This window comes from Pleurodeles waltl, chromosome 3_1 (genome assembly GCF_031143425.1).
Source record: "Pleurodeles waltl isolate 20211129_DDA chromosome 3_1, aPleWal1.hap1.20221129, whole genome shotgun sequence".
Classification (NCBI taxonomy): domain Eukaryota; kingdom Metazoa; phylum Chordata; class Amphibia; order Caudata; family Salamandridae; genus Pleurodeles; species Pleurodeles waltl.
The window spans coordinates 1925175064-1925196869 of record NC_090440.1 but is presented as its reverse complement, the minus strand read 5'-3'; the positions used below and the strand labels follow the sequence as shown (position 1 = coordinate 1925196869).

At 49.2% G+C, this 21806-nt stretch overlaps 1 protein-coding gene across 1 annotated transcript in view; it reads right to left on the bottom strand.

The window, feature by feature from the left end:
- The window catches only part of LOC138285788 (solute carrier family 13 member 2-like), a 266384-nt gene extending 248497 nt beyond the window's left edge, over positions 1 to 17887 (bottom strand). Inside the window, exon 1 of the mRNA XM_069226166.1 lies at positions 17608 to 17887. Within this exon, the coding sequence (XP_069082267.1) occupies positions 17608 to 17709 (102 nt within the window). The 5' untranslated portion in view covers positions 17710 to 17887. The remainder of the gene's footprint in view (positions 1 to 17607) is intronic.
- Positions 17888 to 21806: the final 3919 nt, after the last annotated feature.

Genomic DNA, 21806 nt, shown 5'->3' with positions numbered 1-21806 from the left:
GACATATTCCCAACGTTATTGGTGCCATTGATGGGACCCATGTGGCTTTGGTACCCCCCAGAGGAAGTGAACAGGTGTACAGGAACAGAAAAAGTTATCATTCGATGAATGTCCAGGTGGTCTGTTTGGCAGACCAGTACATCTCCCATGTAAATGCCAAGTACCCGGGGTCAGTGCATGACGTGTACATCATGCAAAATAGCAGCATCCCTTACGTGATGGAACTACTTCAGAGACACCGTGTGTGGCTAATAGGTGACTCTGGTTACCCCAACCTGTTGTGGCTACTGACCCCAGTGAGGAATCCCAGGACAAGGGTAGAGGAACGGTACAATGAGGCCCATGGGTGGACTAGGAGGGTGATCGAGCGGACCTTCGGCCTCCTGAAGGCCAGGTTTAGGTGCCTGCATATGACAGGTGGATCCCTAATGTACTCACCAAAGAAGGTGTGTCATATCATCGTGGCCTGCTGTATGCTTCACAACCTGGCTTTGCGACGCCAGGTGCCTTTCCTGCAGGAGGATGGTCCAGATGGTGGTGTTGTGGCAGCGGTGGAACCTGTGGAGAGTAAAGAGGAGGAAGACGACGGGGACGACACAGACAACAGGGACACAGTGATACTACAGTATTTTCAATGACACACAGGTAAGATTCAACACCGGCATTTTACAATTCCTTACAATCTCCTGCCTCTCTACTGTCTGGCCTATTCCCCCAATGTATGTTAACTGAGTTGTGACTTTCCCTTCCAATTTCAGCGATGTGGCCCCCACTGCGTGACCTCTGCTTTGTTTCCCCATGGACTACAGCTGTATGACATTGGTATGTTTTCATCACTATGTAACTGGACATTTTGGCAGCATTATGTTCAATACATTTGTTCACAATACAGGCAGACTCCAGTTTGTTTTTGTGCAATAAGTGTTTTTATTAAAATGCTGAATTTAGGGACATGGTGGGAAATCGGTGATGGGTGATGGTGGAGGAATGTCCATGGCAGAGTCCAGCTTTTCAGTCTCACAGGTGCATTGTCCATATGCCTGTGGAAGGTGGAGCAGGGGCAGTTAAAGGTTGGACAGGGTGACAATGTGGGACAGTGGTATGACATCAGGGGGTATCCTTAGCTGGCGGGGGTCTTGACATCCTACTCTGTCTTCTTACGAGATCTCAGGTCCCGCTTGCGGGGTGGTTCTTCTTCTGCAGGAGGTGGGGTTCTGGTGGCCTGTTGTTGTGTGGGGGCCTCCTGTCCACTAGCGCCGGCAGAGGTGGTTGCCTGTTCTTGGTCCATGCTAGTGACAGGGGCCCTTTGTGGTGCCACATGGTCCCGCAATGTGGTGACAATCAGGTTGAGTGCCCCTACGATGGTGCCCATTGCGGAACTGATGATTCTAAGTTCTTCCCTGAACCCCATGTACTGTTGCTCCTGCATGACCTGGATCTCCTGGAACCTGGCCAGTACCGTCGCCATCGGTGGTATGCTCCCATGATGGAGGAGAGGGCCTCGTGGAGAGTGGGTTCCCTGGGCCTGTCCCCCCCCTGTCGCACAGCAGCCCTCCCAGTTCCCCTGTTTCCAGGTGCCTCTGTCCCCTGGACCGTGTGCCCACTACCACTGCCCCCAGGTCCCTGTTGTTGTTGGGGTGGTGGGTTAACCTGGGTGCCCTGTAGTGGTGGACACACCGGTGATTGACGTGTCCTGGAGACAGAGGCATGGGCCCGCTGGGTGGGAGCTGTGCTGGTGTTCCAGAGGGGGTTGGGTCTGCTGTGGCCTGTGGCTGTGTGAGGGGAACCGACTGTCCCGAGGTCCCCGATGGTCCGGGCTGGTCATCTGGGTCCAGGGAGACAGAGCTAATGTCATCACTGGGGGCCTCTTCTGGGGGTGGGATGGACATTTCTGGACCCTCCTGGGCGGTGTGGTGGCGTTCGGGTCCTGCAGGGGTATAGAGGTATGGTTATTGCTTCAGTATGTGCCATATCGGTCAATGGGTGGGTGCCCGTGTACCCCAGTGCTGGCATTCCTGTGTGTGGGTGTTTGTGAGGGTGGCTTGTGGTGGAGATGTGTTTGTGCAGTGGGCATGCTTTGGTGATGGGTGCCCATGCTTTGTGGACGCATGCAGGTCTTGGTGTTGGGATGGGTGGGTTGTGATGGTGAGCCATTTGCAGGGAGTAGGTGTGATGTGGGTGGGGGTGAGGGTGGGGGTATGTGCTGGCATGCAGGTGGGGTGGGGGTGGGAAGAAGTAGTTAAGATTTGACTTACCAGAGTCCATTCCTCCAGATACTCCTGCGAGGCCCTCAGGATGCAGGATGTGCAAGACTTCCTCCTCCCATGCTGTAAATTCTGGGGGAGTAGGTGAGGGTCCGCCGCCAGTCTTCTGCACCGCAATCTTGTGCCTTGATACCATGGAACGCACCTTCCCCCGTAGGTCGTTCCAGCGCTTCCTGATGTTATCCCGATTTCGTGGATGCTGTCCCACAGCATTGACCCTGTCGACTATCCTTTGCCATAGCTCCATCTTCCTGGCAATGGTGGTGTGCTGCACCTGTGTCCCGAAGAGCTGGGGCTCTACCCGAACTATTTCCTCCACCATGACCCGGAATTCGGCGTCTGAGAACCGGGGGTGTCTTTGGGGTGCCATAGGGTGATGTGGATGGGGTGTGGGGTGGTGTATGTGTTGTTGAGTGTGGTGAGTGTGGTGATGTGTGGTGTTTTATGCGTGGACATTGTGTGGGTGATGGTGTGGTTTGCCTCTGTGTGATGGTGTTGTCTAAGCAGTGCTGTCTATCTCTGGCTTTCTGTAGATTTTTTTTTTCAAAGGGGTTTATGGGTGATGTGGGTGTGTGTTTTATATTGTATTGGGTGTGTGGGAGTGGTGTGTGTATGTGTCTCAGGTGTGTGTATTTTGAATTGTTCAATGTGGTTGTGTTTTGTAAGGGTGTGTGTATTTTGACCGCGGCGGTGTGTACCGCCAATGGAATACCGCGGGTGAAAGACCGCCGCGTGGATTCGTGGGTCGTAATGGCAGGGGCGTTTTTCTGTTGGTGTGACGGTGGAGGTTTGGTCATCGCCAGTTTTTCGCTGACCTTTGGTGTGGCGGACTTTTGTGGATGTCGGGTTTTTGGCGGTTTGCCAGTTGCGGGTCAGAATGACCGTGGCGGTTTACCGCGGCCGCTGCGGTGTTATGGCGGTCTTCTGACCGGCGGTAAGTGCCTTTTACCGCCAAGGTCAGAATGACCCCCAAAATGTCAAATTGCTATGCAACATTATTATTTATGTGTAGAAAAATTAAGGAGTCTAAGAATTGTTTGTTCAATTCATTCCACTGCTGAGATGACATGGCTTCTCAAAACTGAACTAGAGTTGAAGAAGTTGAATTGTCTGCACTCTTGGATCACACTCATGAGATTAGTTAAATAGAAAGTAATGTGTACACACTTCTCAGTAGATTCCCTCAGTACCACAAACACTTATATGGCGCCCATTCTGAGTACAGAATTAACTTTTCTGTGTGCACGAGTGTTAGACCTGACAGCCTTAGGGTAGTCACCCCTAACTTTTTGCCTGCCTCCCTCCTCGTTTTGGATACTGTTTTTGCTGGTTTTTAGACTCTGCGCACTTTACCACTGCTAACCAGTGATAAAGTGTATATGCTCTCTCTCTGTAAACATGGTAACTTTGGATCATACCTGATTGAACTATTTAATCTACTTATAAGTCCCCAGTCATGTGCACTCCAGGTGCCTAGGGCATATAGATTAAATGCTACTAGTGGACCTGCAGCACGGATTGTGCCACCCACTTAAGTAGCCCCTTTTCCTTGTCTCAGGCCTACCATTGCTAGGCCTGTGTGTGCAGTTTCACTGCCACCTTGACTTGGCATTTAAAAGTACTTGCCAAGCCTAGAACTCCCCTTTTTCTGCATATAAGTCACCCTTAATGTGTGCCCTGGGTATCCCCTAGAGCAGGGTGCTGTGTAGGTAAAAGACAGGACATGTACCTGTGTAGTTATATGTCCTGGTAGTGTAAAACTCCTAAATTCGTTTTTGCACTACTGGGAGACCTGCTCCCTTCATAGGCTAACATTGGGGCTGCCCTCATACACTGTTGAAGTGGCAGCTGCTGATCTGAAAGGAGCAGGGAGGTCATATTTAGTATGGCCAGAATGGTAATACAAAATCCTACTGACTGGTGAAGTCGGATTTAATATTACTATTCTAGAAATGCCACTTTTAGAAAGTGAGCATTTCTTTGCACTTAAATCCTTCTGTGCCTTACAATCCACGTCTGGCTAGGTTTAGTTGACAGCTCCTTGTGCATTCACTCAGACACACCCCAAACACAGGGTACTCAGCCTCACTTGCATACATCTGCATTTTGAATGGGTCTTCCTGGGCTGGGAGGGTGGAGGGCCTGCCCTCACACAAAGGACTGCCACACCCCCTACTGGGACCCTGGCAGACAGGATTGAACTGAAAGGGGACCTGGTGCACTTCTTAGCCACTCTTTGAAGTCTCCCCCACTTCAAAGGCACATTTGGGTATAAAACAGGGCCTCTGCCCTACCTCATCAGACACTTGCTGGAGAAGAAACCGGAACCAGAAACTACATCCTGCCAAGAAGAACTGCCTGGCTGCTCAAAGGACTCACCTGTCTGCTTTCTACAAAGGACTGCTGTCTTGCTGTTGCCCTGCTGCCTTGCTGAACTCTTGTCTGGCTGTGAAAGTGCTCTCCAAGGGCTTGGATAGAGCTTGCCTCCTGTTCCTTGAAGTCTCAGGACCAAAAAGACTTCTTCCTTTCACTTGGACGCTCCGTGCGCCGAAAATTTCGACGCACAGCTTGTTTCGCGGCGAGAAAAACGCTGCACACCGACGCTGATCGACGCGACGCCCTCGGGACGATCGAGACTTCGACGCACAACCTCGCAAGGACAAAGCCGCTCGACTTTCCAGGAGAAATCGACGCGACGCCCACCGTGAGTGCGAAACTTTGACGCACGGCCTCGCAAGGACAACGCCGCCCGACTTCCAAGGAGAAATCGACGCGACGCCTGCCGTGAGACCAAACTTTCGACGCACGGCCTCGCAAGGACAACGCCGCCCGACTTCCAAGGAGAAATCGACGCGACGCCTACCGTGAGATCGAAACTTCGACGCGCAGCCCCGCAGAACGACGCGCAGCCGGAAAACAAGCAGGAGAATCCACGCACAGACCCGGGACATCTGGTAATCCCCGCGATCCACAAAAAGAGACTGTCTGCGCGCCGGAAAACGACGCCCGACTTCCCCGCGTGGAAAAGACCGACGCAAGTCTGTGTGTGCTGAGGAGAAATCGACGCACACACCCCTTTTTCCACGCATCTCTTCTCCTGTGGCCCTCTGAGGAGATTTTCCAGCAGAAACCAGGTACTTTGTGCTTGAAAGACACTGTATTGCATTCTAAAGACTTAAGACACTTTATATCACTTCCCTGTGATATTTCTACAATTTTCCATTGCAACTTTATTCTTTTTGACCTACAATTATCCTGATAAATATTATATATTTTTCTAAACACTGTGTGGTGTATTTTTGTGGTGCTATATGGTGGTATTGTATGATTTATTGCACAAATACTTTACACATTGCCTTCTAAGTTAAGCCTGACTGCTCGTGCCAAGCTACCAGAGGGTGGGCACAGGATAATCTTGGATAGTGTGTGACTTACCCTGACTAGAGTGAGGGCTTTTGCTTGGACAGGAGGTAACCTGACTGCCAACCAAAAACCCCATTTCTAACATTGGTGATCAGCGGTGAGGATAGGACTTGTATTTGTGCAGTGACATACAGTAGCTAAGTATTTCACTACATACCCACAGTTGAAGGTCAACTTGGTTTTTATCTCTTTTTGAAAATCCGTTTTTTCCTGACAATTTTCAAAAACTAAATCCTCACTCAACATGTCTCTGACTGGGTCTCAGACAGGGGACTTTGACCTAGTCCAGTTGGATACATACACGGTCAAACAACTAAGAGGATTCTGCAGGGCATTAAGGGTACCCACCCAAGGGGCCTCCAGAAAGGAGGACTTTCAAGTGGCGCTGAGGGCCTGGGCAGAAGCCCATTTAGAGGATGATGAGGAAGAGGAGCCAGAAAATGGCCCCTCAGAAGGATTTTCACTATCTATGGATGGTGTTACCACTGCAATTGTGCACCCTTCCAGACCAGGGAGCAGTGTCTCCATGCAAAGCCTGACCGCAGAGGAAAGGAGAGAGGAAAGGGAGTTCCAATTGCAAATGGCAAAACTGAAAATTGAGGCACAACAGGAGGAGAGGAGGGCAGAAAGAGAAGCCAAACAAGCTGAGGCTGAAAGAGCAGCCAAACAGATTGAAGCTGAAAGAACAGCCAAACAGATTCAAGCAGAAGCTGAAAGGGCAGCCAAACAAGCAGAAGCTGAAAGAGCAGCCAAACAAGTGGAAGCTGAAAGAGCGTTGGCTGAAAAGAAACTATTGTTGGCTCATGAACTGAGTCTCAAGGAGCTGGAGATCAAGGCAAGACAGTCTGAATCCAGCAATAATGGTGGCAGCATACAGACAGGACCTGCTGGAGAAAAGAAGGTTCGTATACCCAAAAATGTGGTGCCCAGTTTTGTGGTGGGAGATGACATAGATAAATGGTTAGCTGCTTATGAAGTTGCACTAAGGGCTCATGAGGTTCCTGAAGGGCAATGGGGGGTAGCTATGTGGGGTTATGTGCCGCCATTGGGGAGGGACACACTTCTCACATTGGATCCACCGGATCAAAACACATACCCACTCCAGAAAGCCACTTTACTTGCCAAGTTTGGGCTGACCCCTGAGGGATACCGTCAGAGGTTCAGGGACAGCACCAAACAAACCACACAAACATGGGTAGATTTCTTTGATTTCTCTAGTAAGGCACTGAATGGATGGGTGCGGGGCAACAAAGTAGCAGATTATAAAGGTTTATATGACTTGATCCTGAGAGAGCATATGCTTAATGTTACTTATACCGATTTGCGCCAGCACCTAGTGGATAGTAAGCTGACTGATCCCAGGAAGCTTGCTGAGGAGGCGGACCTCTGGGTTAGCACCAGAGTGTCCAAAAAGGTACCTGGGGGGGACTCCCACAAAGGTGGTCAGGGTTCCCAACAGAAGAAAGAGGGGGGAGATAAACTTACAGATAAGGAACTCTCTAAAGGCCCCCAAAAGAATTCCCAGGGAGGGGTGGCAACCCTTCCTTTTCCAAATTTGGGAAGAAGCCAGGGACATTTGACAGGTCAGGAAAATCTAGCCCCAAATGCATGGAGTGTTACCAATATGGTCACTACAAAGGCGATCCACAGTGCCCCAAGAGGGCACCGTCCACTACCGGACAGGCACCTGGGTTGAATAGTGTAGCACTCGGGGGGAGATGGACCCCACTAGCTTTGGGGAGCAGGTAGAGATTTCCCTAGTGTCCCTGGGAGAAGGAGAAATGATGTCCAAGGTCCACATGCCTAAAAATACTTCCAAGTACCGGCAGTGGGTCCTCATTGATGGGCAGAAGGTGGAGGCTCTGCGTGACACAGGAGCCAGTATGACTACTATCAAGAGTCAGCTGGTGTCCACAGAGCAGATAATCCCTAATACATTCCACCAGGTCATAGTCGCTGACAATCGCGAGAGTCACCTACCGGTGGCTCGGGTTCCCTTTGAGTGGGGGGGTGGTCTCTGGTACTCTGAAAGTAGCTGTGAGTCCTGCCATGCCTGTAGATTGTCTGTTAGGCAATGATCTAGAGCATACTGCTTGGAAAGAAGTAGAGCTCAGATCTCACCTGGAGATGTTAGGGTTACCTGAGTGGGTCTGCATGACCACCCGGTCCATGGCTGACCGAGAGGGAAGTCAAGGGCATCTGGAGCCTGGAACGATGGCCCAGGGAGCTGCCAAGAGGAGGGACGAGGGGCGCGGGAAACCGGCCCCAGAAGTTCCCACAGTGGCTGACGGGGCTCCTGAGGAGGAGACTCCCGAGCCAACTGGGGAAGACATTGCCACCCTAGGTGACTTACCGGAGCTTGCTGGCTGGCAAGTTGAGGGTGGACCCACCAGGGAGGAATTCTGCAAGGCGCAGAAAGAGTGTCCCGCTCTAGAAGGGTTGAGGAAACAAGCCTTAAACCAGGCAGCAGGTGACGCCTCTGGCAATCACCACCTATATTGGGAGAATGATCTCCTCTACAGTGAGCCTAGGGTTCCGGTCTTTGGGGCAGCACGTGTGCTGGTGGTCCCCCAATGTTACCGAGCCTTCCTACTGGGTCTGGCTCACGACATTCCCCTGGCAGGACATTTGGGACAAGACAAGACCTTCAACAGGCTTGTCACCCACTTTCACTGGCCCAAAATGAGGGCACACTCAGACAAATTCTGCAGGGCTTGTCCTACCTGCCAGGCTAGTGGTAAAGCAGGAAAGAGGGTTAAAACCCCCCTGATTCCACTTCCTGTCGTTGGCACCCCCTTTGAAAGGGTGGGCGTCGACATTGTTGGCCCCTTGGACCCCAAAACTGCCTTAGGCAACAGGTTTATCCTGGTTTTGGTGGACCATGCCACCCGGTACCCAGAGGCAATCCCTCTGAGGACCGTAACTGCATCGGTGGAAGCCAGAACCCTGATGGGGATATTTACCCGTGTGGGATTCCCCAAGGAGATAGTGTCTGACAGAGGCACTAACTTCATGTCCGCGTACATGAAGCATCTGTGGGATGCGTGTGGTGTAACCTACAAGTTCACCACACCCTATCACCCCCAGTCTAATGGGCTTGTGGAGAGATTCAACAAGACCCTGAAAGGCATGATTGGTGGCCTCCCTGAGGCCATGAGGCGTAAATGGGACGTCCTCTTACCATGCCTTCTCTTTGCTTACAGAGAGGTCCCCCAGAGGGGGGTAGGGTTCAGTCCCTTTGAGCTTCTCTATGGGTACCCCGTCAGGGGACCCTTAAGCATTGTCAAGGAGGGATTGGAGAACGCTCCAAAAACACCCCCTCAGGACGTGGTCAGCTACATGTTGGCCCTCCGCAATCAGATGACCCGCTTCTGGAAAGAGGCCCAAAGTAACCTGGAGGCCAGTCAAGAGGTGATGAAACAATGGTATGACCAGAAGGCCACTCTGGTAGAGTTTCAACCTGGAGACAAAGTGTGGGTAATGGAGCCAGTAGAGCCCAGAGCTCTCCAGGACCGCTGGTCTGGCCCATTTGAAATAAAGGAGCGGAAAGGGGAGGCCACTTACCTAGTGGACCTCCAAACCCCTAGGAACCCCCTAAGGGTGCTCCACGTGAACCGACTAAAAGCTCATTTTGAGAGGTCGGAGATCAACATGCTTCTGGTCACAGATGAAGGAATGGAAGAGGAGAGTGAACCTCTCCCTGACCTCCTCTCTGCCCAAGAAGGTGATGGGTCCGTAAGCGGGGTCATTCTGTCTGACTCCCTGACTCTAAACCAGAAAGGAGACTGCTATGAGCTGTTGGAGCAGTTCTCCCCCCTCTTCTCCCTTACTCCGGGACTGACCCACCTCTGTGTTCATGATATTGACACCGGTGACAGTCTCCCTGTGAAGAACAAAATTTACAGGTTGTCAGATAAGGTGAAGGCCAGCATCAAGGAGGAGGTCTCCAAGATGTTGACGCTAGGGGTTATTGAGAAGTCCAGTAGTCCCTGGGCCAGCCCAGTGGTGTTGGTCCCCAAGGCTACTGCCCCAGGCGCGAAGCCAGAACTCCGGTTCTGCGTGGACTACCGGGGTCTCAACTCAGTCACACGGACTGATGCTCACCCCATCCCCCGAGCTGATGAGCTCGTGGACAGGCTAGGCGCTGCCAAGTTCCTGAGTACGTTTGATCTTACTTCAGGGTACTGGCAGATCGCCCTGACTGAGGGGGCTAAGGAAAGGTCCGCCTTTTCCACCCCTGACGGCCATTACCAGTTCCGGGTGATGCCGTTTGGATTGAAAAATGCCCCCGCTACCTTCCAACGGTTGGTTAACGGGGTCCTGGCTGGCAAGGATGCCTTCTGTGCAGCCTACCTGGATGACATAGCTGTCTACAGTTCCAGCTGGGAGGAACACCTGCTCCACCTCAAGGAGGTGCTTCAGGCCCTGCAACAGGCAGGCCTGACCATCAAGGCTAGTAAGTGCCAGATTGGGCAGGGTTCCGTGGTGTACTTGGGACACCTAGTAGGTGGTGGCAAGGTGCAGCCACTCCAGGCCAAGATCGAAACTATCAAGGCCTGGCAACCACCTCGAACCCAGACTGAGGTGAGAGCCTTTTTAGGCCTCACCGGATACTACCGCAGGTTTGTCAAGGGCTATGGTACCATTGTGTCCCCCTTGACAGAACTCACGTCCAAGAAGCAACCTAGGTTGGTGAATTGGACAGAGGCTTGTCAGAAAGCCTTTGACGCCCTAAAGGAAGCCATGTGCACGGCCCCCGTGCTCAAGGCCCCTGACTACTCCCAGGAATTTATCGTGCAGACAGACGCTTCAGAGCATGGCATAGGGGCGGTCCTAGCACAGCTAAATGAGGAGGGCCAAGATCAACCGGTAGTCTTTATTAGCAGAAGGCTATTACCACGGGAACAGAGGTGGAGTGCTATTGAAAGAGAAGCTTTTGCTGTGGTCTGGGCACTGAAGAAGCTGAGGCCCTACCTGTTTGGGACTCACTTCCTAGTTCAGACAGACCACAGGCCCCTCAGATGGCTCATGCAGATGAGGGGTGAGAATCCAAAACTTCTGAGGTGGTCCATTTCCCTACAGGGGATGGACTTTACGGTGGAACATCGCCCAGGGGTTGACCACGCCAATGCTGATGGTCTCTCCAGGTACTTCCGCCTTAGCGATGAGAGCTCCCAGGAGGTCGGGTAGCTCTCCCCACTTTCAGCTGGGGGGGACACATGTTAGACCTGACAGCCTTAGGGTAGTCACCCCTAACTTTTTGCCTGCCTCCCTCCTCGTTTTGGATACTGTTTTTGCTGGTTTTTAGACTCTGCGCACTTTACCACTGCTAACCAGTGATAAAGTGTATATGCTCTCTCTCTGTAAACATGGTAACTTTGGATCATACCTGATTGAACTATTTAATCTACTTATAAGTCCCCAGTCATGTGCACTCCAGGTGCCTAGGGCATATAGATTAAATGCTACTAGTGGACCTGCAGCACGGATTGTGCCACCCACTTAAGTAGCCCCTTTTCCTTGTCTCAGGCCTACCATTGCTAGGCCTGTGTGTGCAGTTTCACTGCCACCTCGACTTGGCATTTAAAAGTACTTGCCAAGCCTAGAACTCCCCTTTTTCTGCATATAAGTCACCCTTAATGTGTGCCCTGGGTATCCCCTAGAGCAGGGTGCTGTGTAGGTAAAAGACAGGACATGTACCTGTGTAGTTATATGTCCTGGTAGTGTAAAACTCCTAAATTCGTTTTTGCACTACTGGGAGACCTGCTCCCTTCATAGGCTAACATTGGGGCTGCCCTCATACACTGTTGAAGTGGCAGCTGCTGATCTGAAAGGAGCAGGGAGGTCATATTTAGTATGGCCAGAATGGTAATACAAAATCCTACTGACTGGTGAAGTCGGATTTAATATTACTATTCTAGAAATGCCACTTTTAGAAAGTGAGCATTTCTTTGCACTTAAATCCTTCTGTGCCTTACAATCCACGTCTGGCTAGGTTTAGTTGACAGCTCCTTGTGCATTCACTCAGACACACCCCAAACACAGGGTACTCAGCCTCACTTGCATACATCTGCATTTTGAATGGGTCTTCCTGGGCTGGGAGGGTGGAGGGCCTGCCCTCACACAAAGGACTGCCACACCCCCTACTTGGGACCCTGGCAGACAGGATTGAACTGAAAGGGGACCTGGTGCACTTCTTAGCCACTCTTTGAAGTCTCCCCCACTTCAAAGGCACATTTGGGTATAAAACAGGGCCTCTGCCCTACCTCATCAGACACTTGCTGGAGAAGAAACCGGAACCAGAAACTACATCCTGCCAAGAAGAACTGCCTGGCTGCTCAAAGGACTCACCTGTCTGCTTTCTACAAAGGACTGCTGTCTTGCTGTTGCCCTGCTGCCTTGCTGAACTCTTGTCTGGCTGTGAAAGTGCTCTCCAAGGGCTTGGATAGAGCTTGCCTCTTGTTCCTTGAAGTCTCAGGACCAAAAAGACTTCTTCCTTTCACTTGGACGCTCCGTGCGCCGAAAATTTCGACGCACAGCTTGTTTCGCGGCGAGAAAAACGCCGCACACCGACGCTGATCGACGCGACGCCCTCGGGACGATCGAGACTTCGACGCACAACCTCGCAAGGACAAAGCCGCTCGACTTTCCAGGAGAAATCGACGCGACGCCCACCGTGAGTGCGAAACTTTGACGCACGGCCTCGCAAGGACAACGCCGCCCGACTTCCAAGGAGAAATCGACGCGACGCCTGCCGTGAGACCAAACTTTCGACGCACGGCCTCGCAAGGACAACGCCGCCCGACTTCCAAGGAGAAATCGACGCGACGCCTACCGTGAGATCGAAACTTCGACGCGCAGCCCCGCAGAACGACGCGCAGCCGGAAAACAAGCAGGAGAATCCACGCACAGACCCGGGACATCTGGTAATCCCCGCGATCCACAAAAAGAGACTGTCTGCGCGCCGGAAAACGACGCCCGACTTCCCCGCGTGGAAAAGACCGACGCAAGTCTGTGTGTGCTGAGGAGAAATCGACGCACACACCCCTTTTTCCACGCATCTCTTCTCCTGTGGCCCTCTGAGGAGATTTTCCAGCAGAAACCAGGTACTTTGTGCTTGAAAGACACTGTATTGCATTCTAAAGACTTAAGACACTTTATATCACTTCCCTGTGATATTTCTACAATTTTCCATTGCAACTTTATTCTTTTTGACCTACAATTATCCTGATAAATATTATATATTTTTCTAAACACTGTGTGGTGTATTTTTGTGGTGCTATATGGTGGTATTGTATGATTTATTGCACAAATACTTTACACATTGCCTTCTAAGTTAAGCCTGACTGCTCGTGCCAAGCTACCAGAGGGTGGGCACAGGATAATCTTGGATAGTGTGTGACTTACCCTGACTAGAGTGAGGGCTTTTGCTTGGACAGGAGGTAACCTGACTGCCAACCAAAAACCCCATTTCTAACAACGAGGATAAGACTTATAGATTGTGTGGCAAACAGTGGACCCCCAGCAATTTGTAAATTTGGTAAATTTCGGCTGGTGAAACCCGTGGTAAACACCAAAAATGTGCAGATACATGCAGAAGTTGGTGAGAAACTTTTGCATGCAATTTTCCATGTTTCATGGGAATAGTGGGTAGTTACTGCACCTGGCAAATACCTCAACACGGGTAATGTAAATTACCACATGCTGCACATATCCTAGTGCTTTTCGGCCAAATTGTTATCAGGGCATTAGTAAGGCCAATAGCCCAAAGGATTGTATTTCTCTGCATTGCTGCTATAGTTTAGTTGGGACAGAACACACACTTCTCAGAAGGGACACAACTGATATTTCTCAGACGTTTTCGTGAGCTATGCTATTAATAGCATAATATGGCACTTCTCTGCAGGACCTCTATACCATTTGTTGGGATAGAAAGGTTCCTTGCATGGTAATCAACATGTGCCCCTGCCCTGAGTTCTCCGGGTGAGGTGGTGTCTGGATCCTTGTTAACTAATTGTGGTCATGAGTGATCACGGATCATGCGTGTGTGCCAGTACATAGGCCTATCTCACAAATTTCGGACTGGTTGGACAGGGAAGGATGCACAATATGCTACCCTCATAGAGGTGAACTGCAGCCTTCACTAAGAGCTAAGTAGTACATGCCTGGTGGTGGCAGCAGAGCATTTTTAATGAGTAGTCAGTAGCATGACCAGGCCTGTTTACCTGCGCCATGGAATTGAGGCCTACTGGCCAACTCAATTGAATTTCTGTTGCTGTGTGCTTAGCTTGCTCTTGGCCTCACTAGGGATGGGGAGCCAGAATAATGTGAGCATTACACAGTGCACTGTTATTTATGTATGTCCATGACAGCAGTGCATGGAGGCCTGCTTGCATGTTTTTGCACTGCACCCTGTCATGTGTGTGTGGCCATACCAGAAGAGCCCTGTGCATGTGTTTTTACATGGTGCACTGTTATGTGTGTATGTCCGTGGCAGCATTACATGGAACGCTACACTTTGGTGTGCATGCAGTGCTAAGGATGCATAAGTGCCCGTGAGTGTTGCAGTGCAAGATACCTATGGGTCTAAACCGGGAATCCCAGGGATGGCTTGAGTAACATGTGGAGGTAGAGGATTCCCCCTATATAAATGTGTGGATTGCTGCTTTCCTGAGAGCTGAGTCATAAACACACTGAAGGAAGAAAAAGCTAGGTTTGCCGATAGACTTTAAAAGGGCCTCTTTGATTCTGAAAGAGGCCACTCATCAAAGGATCCTGGACACATCTCAGGAAAGAGATTGGGCTGTTAAGGGAATCATAAAGAGCAGGGCTGGAGCCCTGTGGTAACCTTTTGGTGTACATTTCACTGAGGCTGGCATCCAGGGGTGAACCTCTAGTTATTCCCATGGCCTGCATTTGGGTCTTTCAAGAATGGAAACTGTCCTGCTGTGATAGACTGTTCTCTGGAGGCAGGGCATAACAGCAGAGGTGGCACTTCATAGTGATTGACCCCCAGCAAAGGAACTTCAAAGGAAGATACACAAAATCACATTTGTGTCTGGAAATGGATTATAAAAAGGGAGTTGGAGACTCCTAAATCATTAAACTGAAGCTGTGTATCAGTGTGTAAAATATCAGCACGAGTTATGTCTGTTGTGACGAGGACTAGGACTAAGGATCTGCCAGTCTCCCGTGTTGGGTGGATGACATCACCCAAGAGCCTGAAGCCCCCTAAAGCCTAGAAACCGGCATCGGCCTGCCTGCCGAGCCCAGAGACCCCTGTGAAGAGAGGGAGAGTGCCTGGAGATAGTGTGGTCCAGTGGGGATCCTGCCTAGTGGATCCAAGAGAAGAGTATGAGATTCAGTTCCATCAGTACAGTTGTTGTTATCCTGATATGCCAGGTTGGGGCTGCACGGAAGAATAAGGGTCTTCGCCCTCGGTGCTACGTAGACACAACAGGATGCAACACCATAACCTGAGGAGGGCAATTGCCTTACTGGTACTATTTGTGATGTAAGTATGCCAGATGGCGCCACAGAGAAGATTGAAGACCATCACCCTGATGCAGTGCAGTCACCTGAATGAGCCATCACCCTCTGTGCCACTAGTTACGATCCCTGCTATGCCAGGACGGGGACCTTGGTGAAGTGAAAGGGCTGCCACCTTGAGGCAGCATGGAGCAATGAAGAAGGAGCAGGCTGTGACCCACAGAAGAGCAATGATTCAACTTCCTGAATCCAGGGGCCCCCAAGACCTGGTGCCTGCTTCAGGAAAAGTTACCTTGTGAACAGAGCAGCATTTAATCTCTTCTCATTGGTCGTCCACAGACCTGCGTTCGGGCACTCCACCCGACACTCCAGCGATGGGGGTAGCCTGGCCGATTTAATTGTTTAGTTTCTACACGTGTTATATTTTTTTTAGTTTTGCACAGCAAGGCGAAGAGCGGAAGCAATGAGATATGCTTTAAATAATTAACTATACAAGTAGAAGTAGGAAAAATTAAAGAATGTCAGCACTTCTCAGATGGCCTTTCACACTTTTAATAAGCAGTGCCAAACTCCACAGAGGAAATTCCGTGGGATTAACCGCTGAGTTCAGGAATGTTCAGGGGCGCTATACGAGTTATATGGAGTACCAACACCTGTCTGTGAGGGTGATCTGCTCAGAGCAGTACATTACTAGCACTTCTTACCAAGATCAGGGCATTAAATAGGGCAGTAATCTCACTAACACACCTATGGCGGGCGCCTATTCTTCAAAGGGATAATACTTCTCACTGGTACCTAAAGGCAGGGACAACACTTTTAAACAGGCCTGCCATTTTTCCGTAGGACATTACTAGAATTTCTTAACAGGGCTTCCTCACTTTTCATAAAACAGTAACTCCATTCCTCAACAAGGCTCTTTTAATCTTAGGCCCAGATGTATGAAAAGTGGTGCTGCACCTAGTGCAGCGCCACTTTTCTTGCGCTCCTCAGCTCCCCCTTATGCCACCATGTATGCGCCGTATTTAAAGTGCACCATGACAGTAGTCAGGGGGACCAGCGTCATCATTTTTAAGGCTAGTCCAGCGCTTCAGAATAGTATTAATCTATAGCGCCAGCACTTCTCTGTATAGTAAAGATAGCACCATCACCTCTAAGTTGGACTGGTATACTTTTAGTGGGACATTACTGGATTTATCAGCTAGGCTGCTGTTCTTTAATAGTGTTGTACTGATATTTCTGAGGGCAAACAATACAGTTTTAATCAGATTGTGCCGGTACCTCTGAGACGTGCTCCTGTACCTCTAGTTAGACTGCAATTGTACCAGAGTTTCTCACCAGGGATGCTATACGTTCAGTAAGACAATAAACACACGTCTTACTAGGACTGCTATACGTTAACATGATACCTCTGTGCTGCAGCGTTGAACTCTAATAACATTTTATCAACAGATGTCATCAGGGCTTCTACATTTTTACTAGGACTTCGCCAGCACTTCCCTGCAAGCTAATAGTACTTACTGGATGAGTAGTAGCATTTTCAGCCTGTCTGCTAGACTTGTAATGGTAGATTACCAGCTGTTCAAAGCATGGCTGGTATTCATTCAATGCAATAGTACCAGAGCCTTTCTGTTGGACTGCTTTACTTGAAGGATGTGCCAGCACGTTTTCTCCTGGCTGCCACATATTCAACAGAATAATCCAGTATGGGCTGCTACACTTTAGTAGTGCCAACATTGTTTTGCATTGCTTGTAATGGAGTAGCGCCGATACGTCTTGCTTAATGGGGTGTGCCAGCACCTTTTCTCATGGCTGCTAGAATTTTAAGGGAGGAGTACCAGCAATTCTCAGGATGGCTGCTTCACTTTTAATGGTACAGCACTTTAATTTCAGCTGCACTGCTATCTTTTAATTGGGCAGTGATCACACTAGTTCTTCTTAAATGAAGTGCTTATACTTCCAACAAGGCAGCAAAAGCACTTAACAAGATTGCAAAACATTAATTTAACAAGTTGAACAACGCCCAGCAGCAACTGACAATTTAAATAGGACAGTAGCGCCACTTTTCGGGAGTTCACAATACTTCAAATGGTACAATACCAACGTGTCTTAGTAGTACTTATGTACAATTACTTGAATAGTGCCAGTGTGCCAGCTGTTTTCCTGGGGGGTTATTTGATATAATCTAATGGAAGGGAGTCTGTGATATATCTAATGGGACAGTATCAGCACTTCTCTGAAGGACAGCTTTTCTGTTAAAGGGGCAGTTTTACTACAAAGGGAACAGTACCAGTGTTTCTGGGTAGGAAGAAGCTACAGTTAAACAGAGCACTGAGAACGAATGCTTTCATTGCTCCAAACACTGGTATTGCTGCAAAAAACACATGAAAATAGGAAATGAAATGGCCGCCAGCTGAGCTGGGACAGGCGGTACCTTGGAATTGATTACCAGCGGCAGGGCCAGGAAGAGCAGGGGTACCAGGTAGATAATCAGGTAGTTCCGATAGGCCAGCAGGGTTCTCCAGCAGGACGCCATTCTGACCCGGGTAAAGTGCTGCCACTTGGAGTAGAGAACGATTGAAGTGGGTTAAGCCGGAGACCCCGGGAGCTCTCCTGCCGGCTGCTACTTTAGGTGCCTGGAACTCATCCCCGTTGCTGACAGCCTCAAAGTGAGATGACAAGGAAGAAAGAAGCAAGGAGTCCGGGACCGAATGAACGGAGATTAGTTTATGGTGCAGCATAAACAACGAGTTAACTGTTCACGTTCCAGGCACCTGCCCGCTACGCCTTCCTGGCAGGCTGCCAGTGTACGGTGACCGTGACTACAGCTGCACAAATAGGCTGTCTTGCCACTGCTTGTGGCAGCAAACAGGAATCATCACTTAACGTGTCAGGACTCACCCGGTTCACAACAGCAGAACTCACCTTATTCACACTCACAGCTCCCAAGGCTCACCCTTCTCACAGCTCCCACGTCTTAGGTTTCCCCCCCCCCCCCAGAGTACACCTTATTCATACTCACCTTCCCAATCCCACCTTAATCGCTGCAACGGACCTACAACTCTTATTTGCAACTCCCAGAGCTCATCTTATTCACACCTACAACCCCAAGACCTTACAGTTTAACAACTCATCCTGAGTGCACTTAATTGGCCAAGTGCTCCCATTATTCACTCTCATACCCCAGAGCTCCCTAATTCACACCTTCCAATGCTCTCCAGTCTCATAGCGCCTCAACTCGACCTTATTCACTCTCAACTCCCCACGAGCTTACCATACTCATTGACTCACTCAAAAAGCTCCTTTATTCCCAGCGCCTAGATATCTCCTTATTCACACCCACTGTCACCAGAGCTCACCTTGTGCACCTATTAACAACAAGAAAACTCACTTTATTTACACTCATTGCCTCAAAAGTTCGCTTTATTCACAGTCACCCCTCTCAGAGCCACACAACTCATTATTATACCCCCAGAGGTCCTTATTCACAGGCCCAAAGCTCGTCACACTCACAGCTGCTACATCTCACGTTCCCAAGAGCTCACCTCACACACTGACATAGCCCCAGAGCTCCCTTATTCACAGTTCCTAAAGCTCAAATTATTCATACTTGCCGCCCCAGAGCTCACCTTATTCACAACAGCACTCGCCTTATTCACAGTCACTACCCCGGAGCACACCATATTTACAATAACAACAGTACTCACCTTATTTATGCTCTCTGCCCTCAGAGCTCACTTTATTTACAGCTCCGCGAACTTATCTTATTTACACTTACATTCCCATAGAGCATGTAATCACCCCCAGACGCTCATATAATTTACACTCACATCCCCAAGAGTTAATCCTTTTCACACTATCCAACAGAGCTCACCTTATTCACACTTACAGCCCTAAATGCATTTGTTACTCACAATCGCAGCCCTATAGCTTTGTTACTTGCAGCTCCAAAAACTCATCTCATTTGTGCTTCCATCTTTAAGAGCTCACGTTTTTCACACTCACATCTTTCAGAGTGCACCTTATTCACAGTTCCCAAAGGTAACCTAATTTATGCTTGGATCTGCCAGAGTGCACCTTCTTCACATGCATATTCCAAGTACTTGCATAACTCCTACATATCTGTTAGTCCCCAGAGTCTCCATATCTCCACTGATATCTTCAAAGTTTCATTCACATCCCCTGTACCCAGTTTATTCATATGCACATCTACAAGGACTCACCATATTCACACTCACAGTTCCATCATTCACCTCATTTACAGCTTATGGGGAAGACCTTTTCCATCACCCAAGCAAGTGAAAGGGCCCATATACCCTACCAGACACCTATTGCACCCCATGTTCACCAGTTTCAGTAGCTTCATAGTAGACACAGCACCTGGTTCAACCATTTCCTCGTCAACTTCAGCATACCCATCCCATACCACTGCAGAAAAACCATCACCAATCTCATATTGGGACTGCAATAAGATCTCAGAAGCATCCTGGTCTTTCAAACTCCTACACCATTGGCATCAACACAACAACATCTTCCCAGAGTCCATCTACATCTTCAATACATGGATTTCCCCATGCTCAATACCCTGACTTCTCCAAAAGCCAACAAAGCAACAAGAACCAGACAGCAAGCGAGCTGGTTCAAGGAAGAGCTCTGACTCACCAAAAGCAACTTAAACGCAGATGAATACAAAGTTAGAACAACCCCAACAAGAACACCTGCAAACCTCAAGCGCTGCTATCAGCAAATCAGAGCTATCAAACACCAGTACCCACCAACTGCATTGAAAACAGCACCAAGGAACTCTTTTTCATAATGAAAGACATCACCTTTCAGATGCCAAGCTCTGTCAGCATGACGCCCTTTTAGGACCGCTGCACCCAGGTGTCCCTATTCTTCAGCAACAAGATCACCAGCTTCTAAGAAAACCTCGAGCCCTAACCAAACCCTTGCAACCTCAAAGCCCTCCTACCCATCTCTACCAACACCCAGAGGGCCACCCGACCACGTGGGCCACCATCACCAATCTAGAAATCACAACAGTCATGTAGTCCATACACTCCAGAGAACCCTTGGACCCATCCCTACCACATCTTTACCAAAGGACTGGTCCACCATCAGCACAGCCCTCATCCCGATCTTAAACAACTGAATCATAACAGCCACCTACCTGGTGCCTGGAAACATGCCATATACTACCCCCCCCTCTCAAGAAACTATTAGTTGATTCTAGGATGCTAGCCATCCTGCTACGCTACCAAGCAAAAATCATGGAAAAGATGATAAACAAATACCTAGCCACCCACCTCACTGACAATCACCTCCTCAACACTGCAATCTGGATTCAGGCCCAACCACAATACAGAGACCACTATCATGTCTGCCCAGGATGACACCTAGATGATCATGAACAGAGGTGGCACTGTGGCCCTCATCCTACTGGATGTGTCGGCATCCTTCAGCACCGTCTTCCACCCCATCCTTATACAATGACTGCACAAAGCTGGCATCCGAGGTCCCACTCTTCACTGAATTAGCTCCTTCCTGGCAGGCTGCAACCAGTCAGCTAGCCTAGCCCCTTCACCTTGGATGGTGTCAACATCATGCGTGGTGTACCACAAAGATCCTCAGTGAGCCCCACTCTGTTCAGTGCGGACATGACCTCACTTACTAGCATCACTCGTACTCATGGAATCAACAGCACGTCCTGTGCTGACGAAAAACGAGTCACCATGTGGATGAAAACCATCTACCTTAAGCTCAACACAGACAAAAAGTACATAGTAACCCTTGGCAAAGACACCACGCTCTGACACTCCACCTGGTGACCTACCAAACTCAAATCCACACCCATCCCAGCAACTCATGCAAAGAAGCTCAGAATAGTAATTGACAAACTCACTAACCATGACTAGCCAAATGAACACATTCTCTGTCTCTTTTTTCCACACACCCACAAAAAACGACACACACAAAAGCTTTATCTCTCCTAATGATAGAGGAGGATGAGGAGAGGAGCATACCTGAGCTTATTAGCAAACCCATTAGGAAACTTTCAAATGTGGCTGCCAGCCTTGCTATCTTTGTTTGGAATATGGCTTGAGAGCGGCAAATGGCTGTACTAAATCTGACCATTGCACACAATCTACTGTTAAAAGAACAATACAGTAATCATATTAACTATATACTGTACAACCTAAGGGTTTGTCACTGTATGATCAATATGAAAGGTGCTTTATGCTCGGATAGCGATCATAACGATCTTGATGCAGATCTGTTCGGCATGACCCAGGAACATAGCAACAATGATGTTCCTCTATCTTTGTTAGCTCTCATAAATAATTGCAGGAATATAAAATGGGCTAACATGGATGATAATGAATATGCCAAGGCTAAGATCTACCAATTATTCCTGGCACACGGCAAGTTGTTTGAGCAAGCTAAATCTGGACTGCTAGATTTATTCCAGCACATATTGGCTTCTTTGAGGCCTTAAAGTCTGTTTTCAGGAACTACGGCAGGAAGCTACAAGTAAAAATACTTTTTTTCCTTGGGATACTAAAGATTCTAGAATGCCAAAAGGAGTGCATGATTAAGGGTATAAGAAAGGGCGATAAACTGGGTATAACAAGA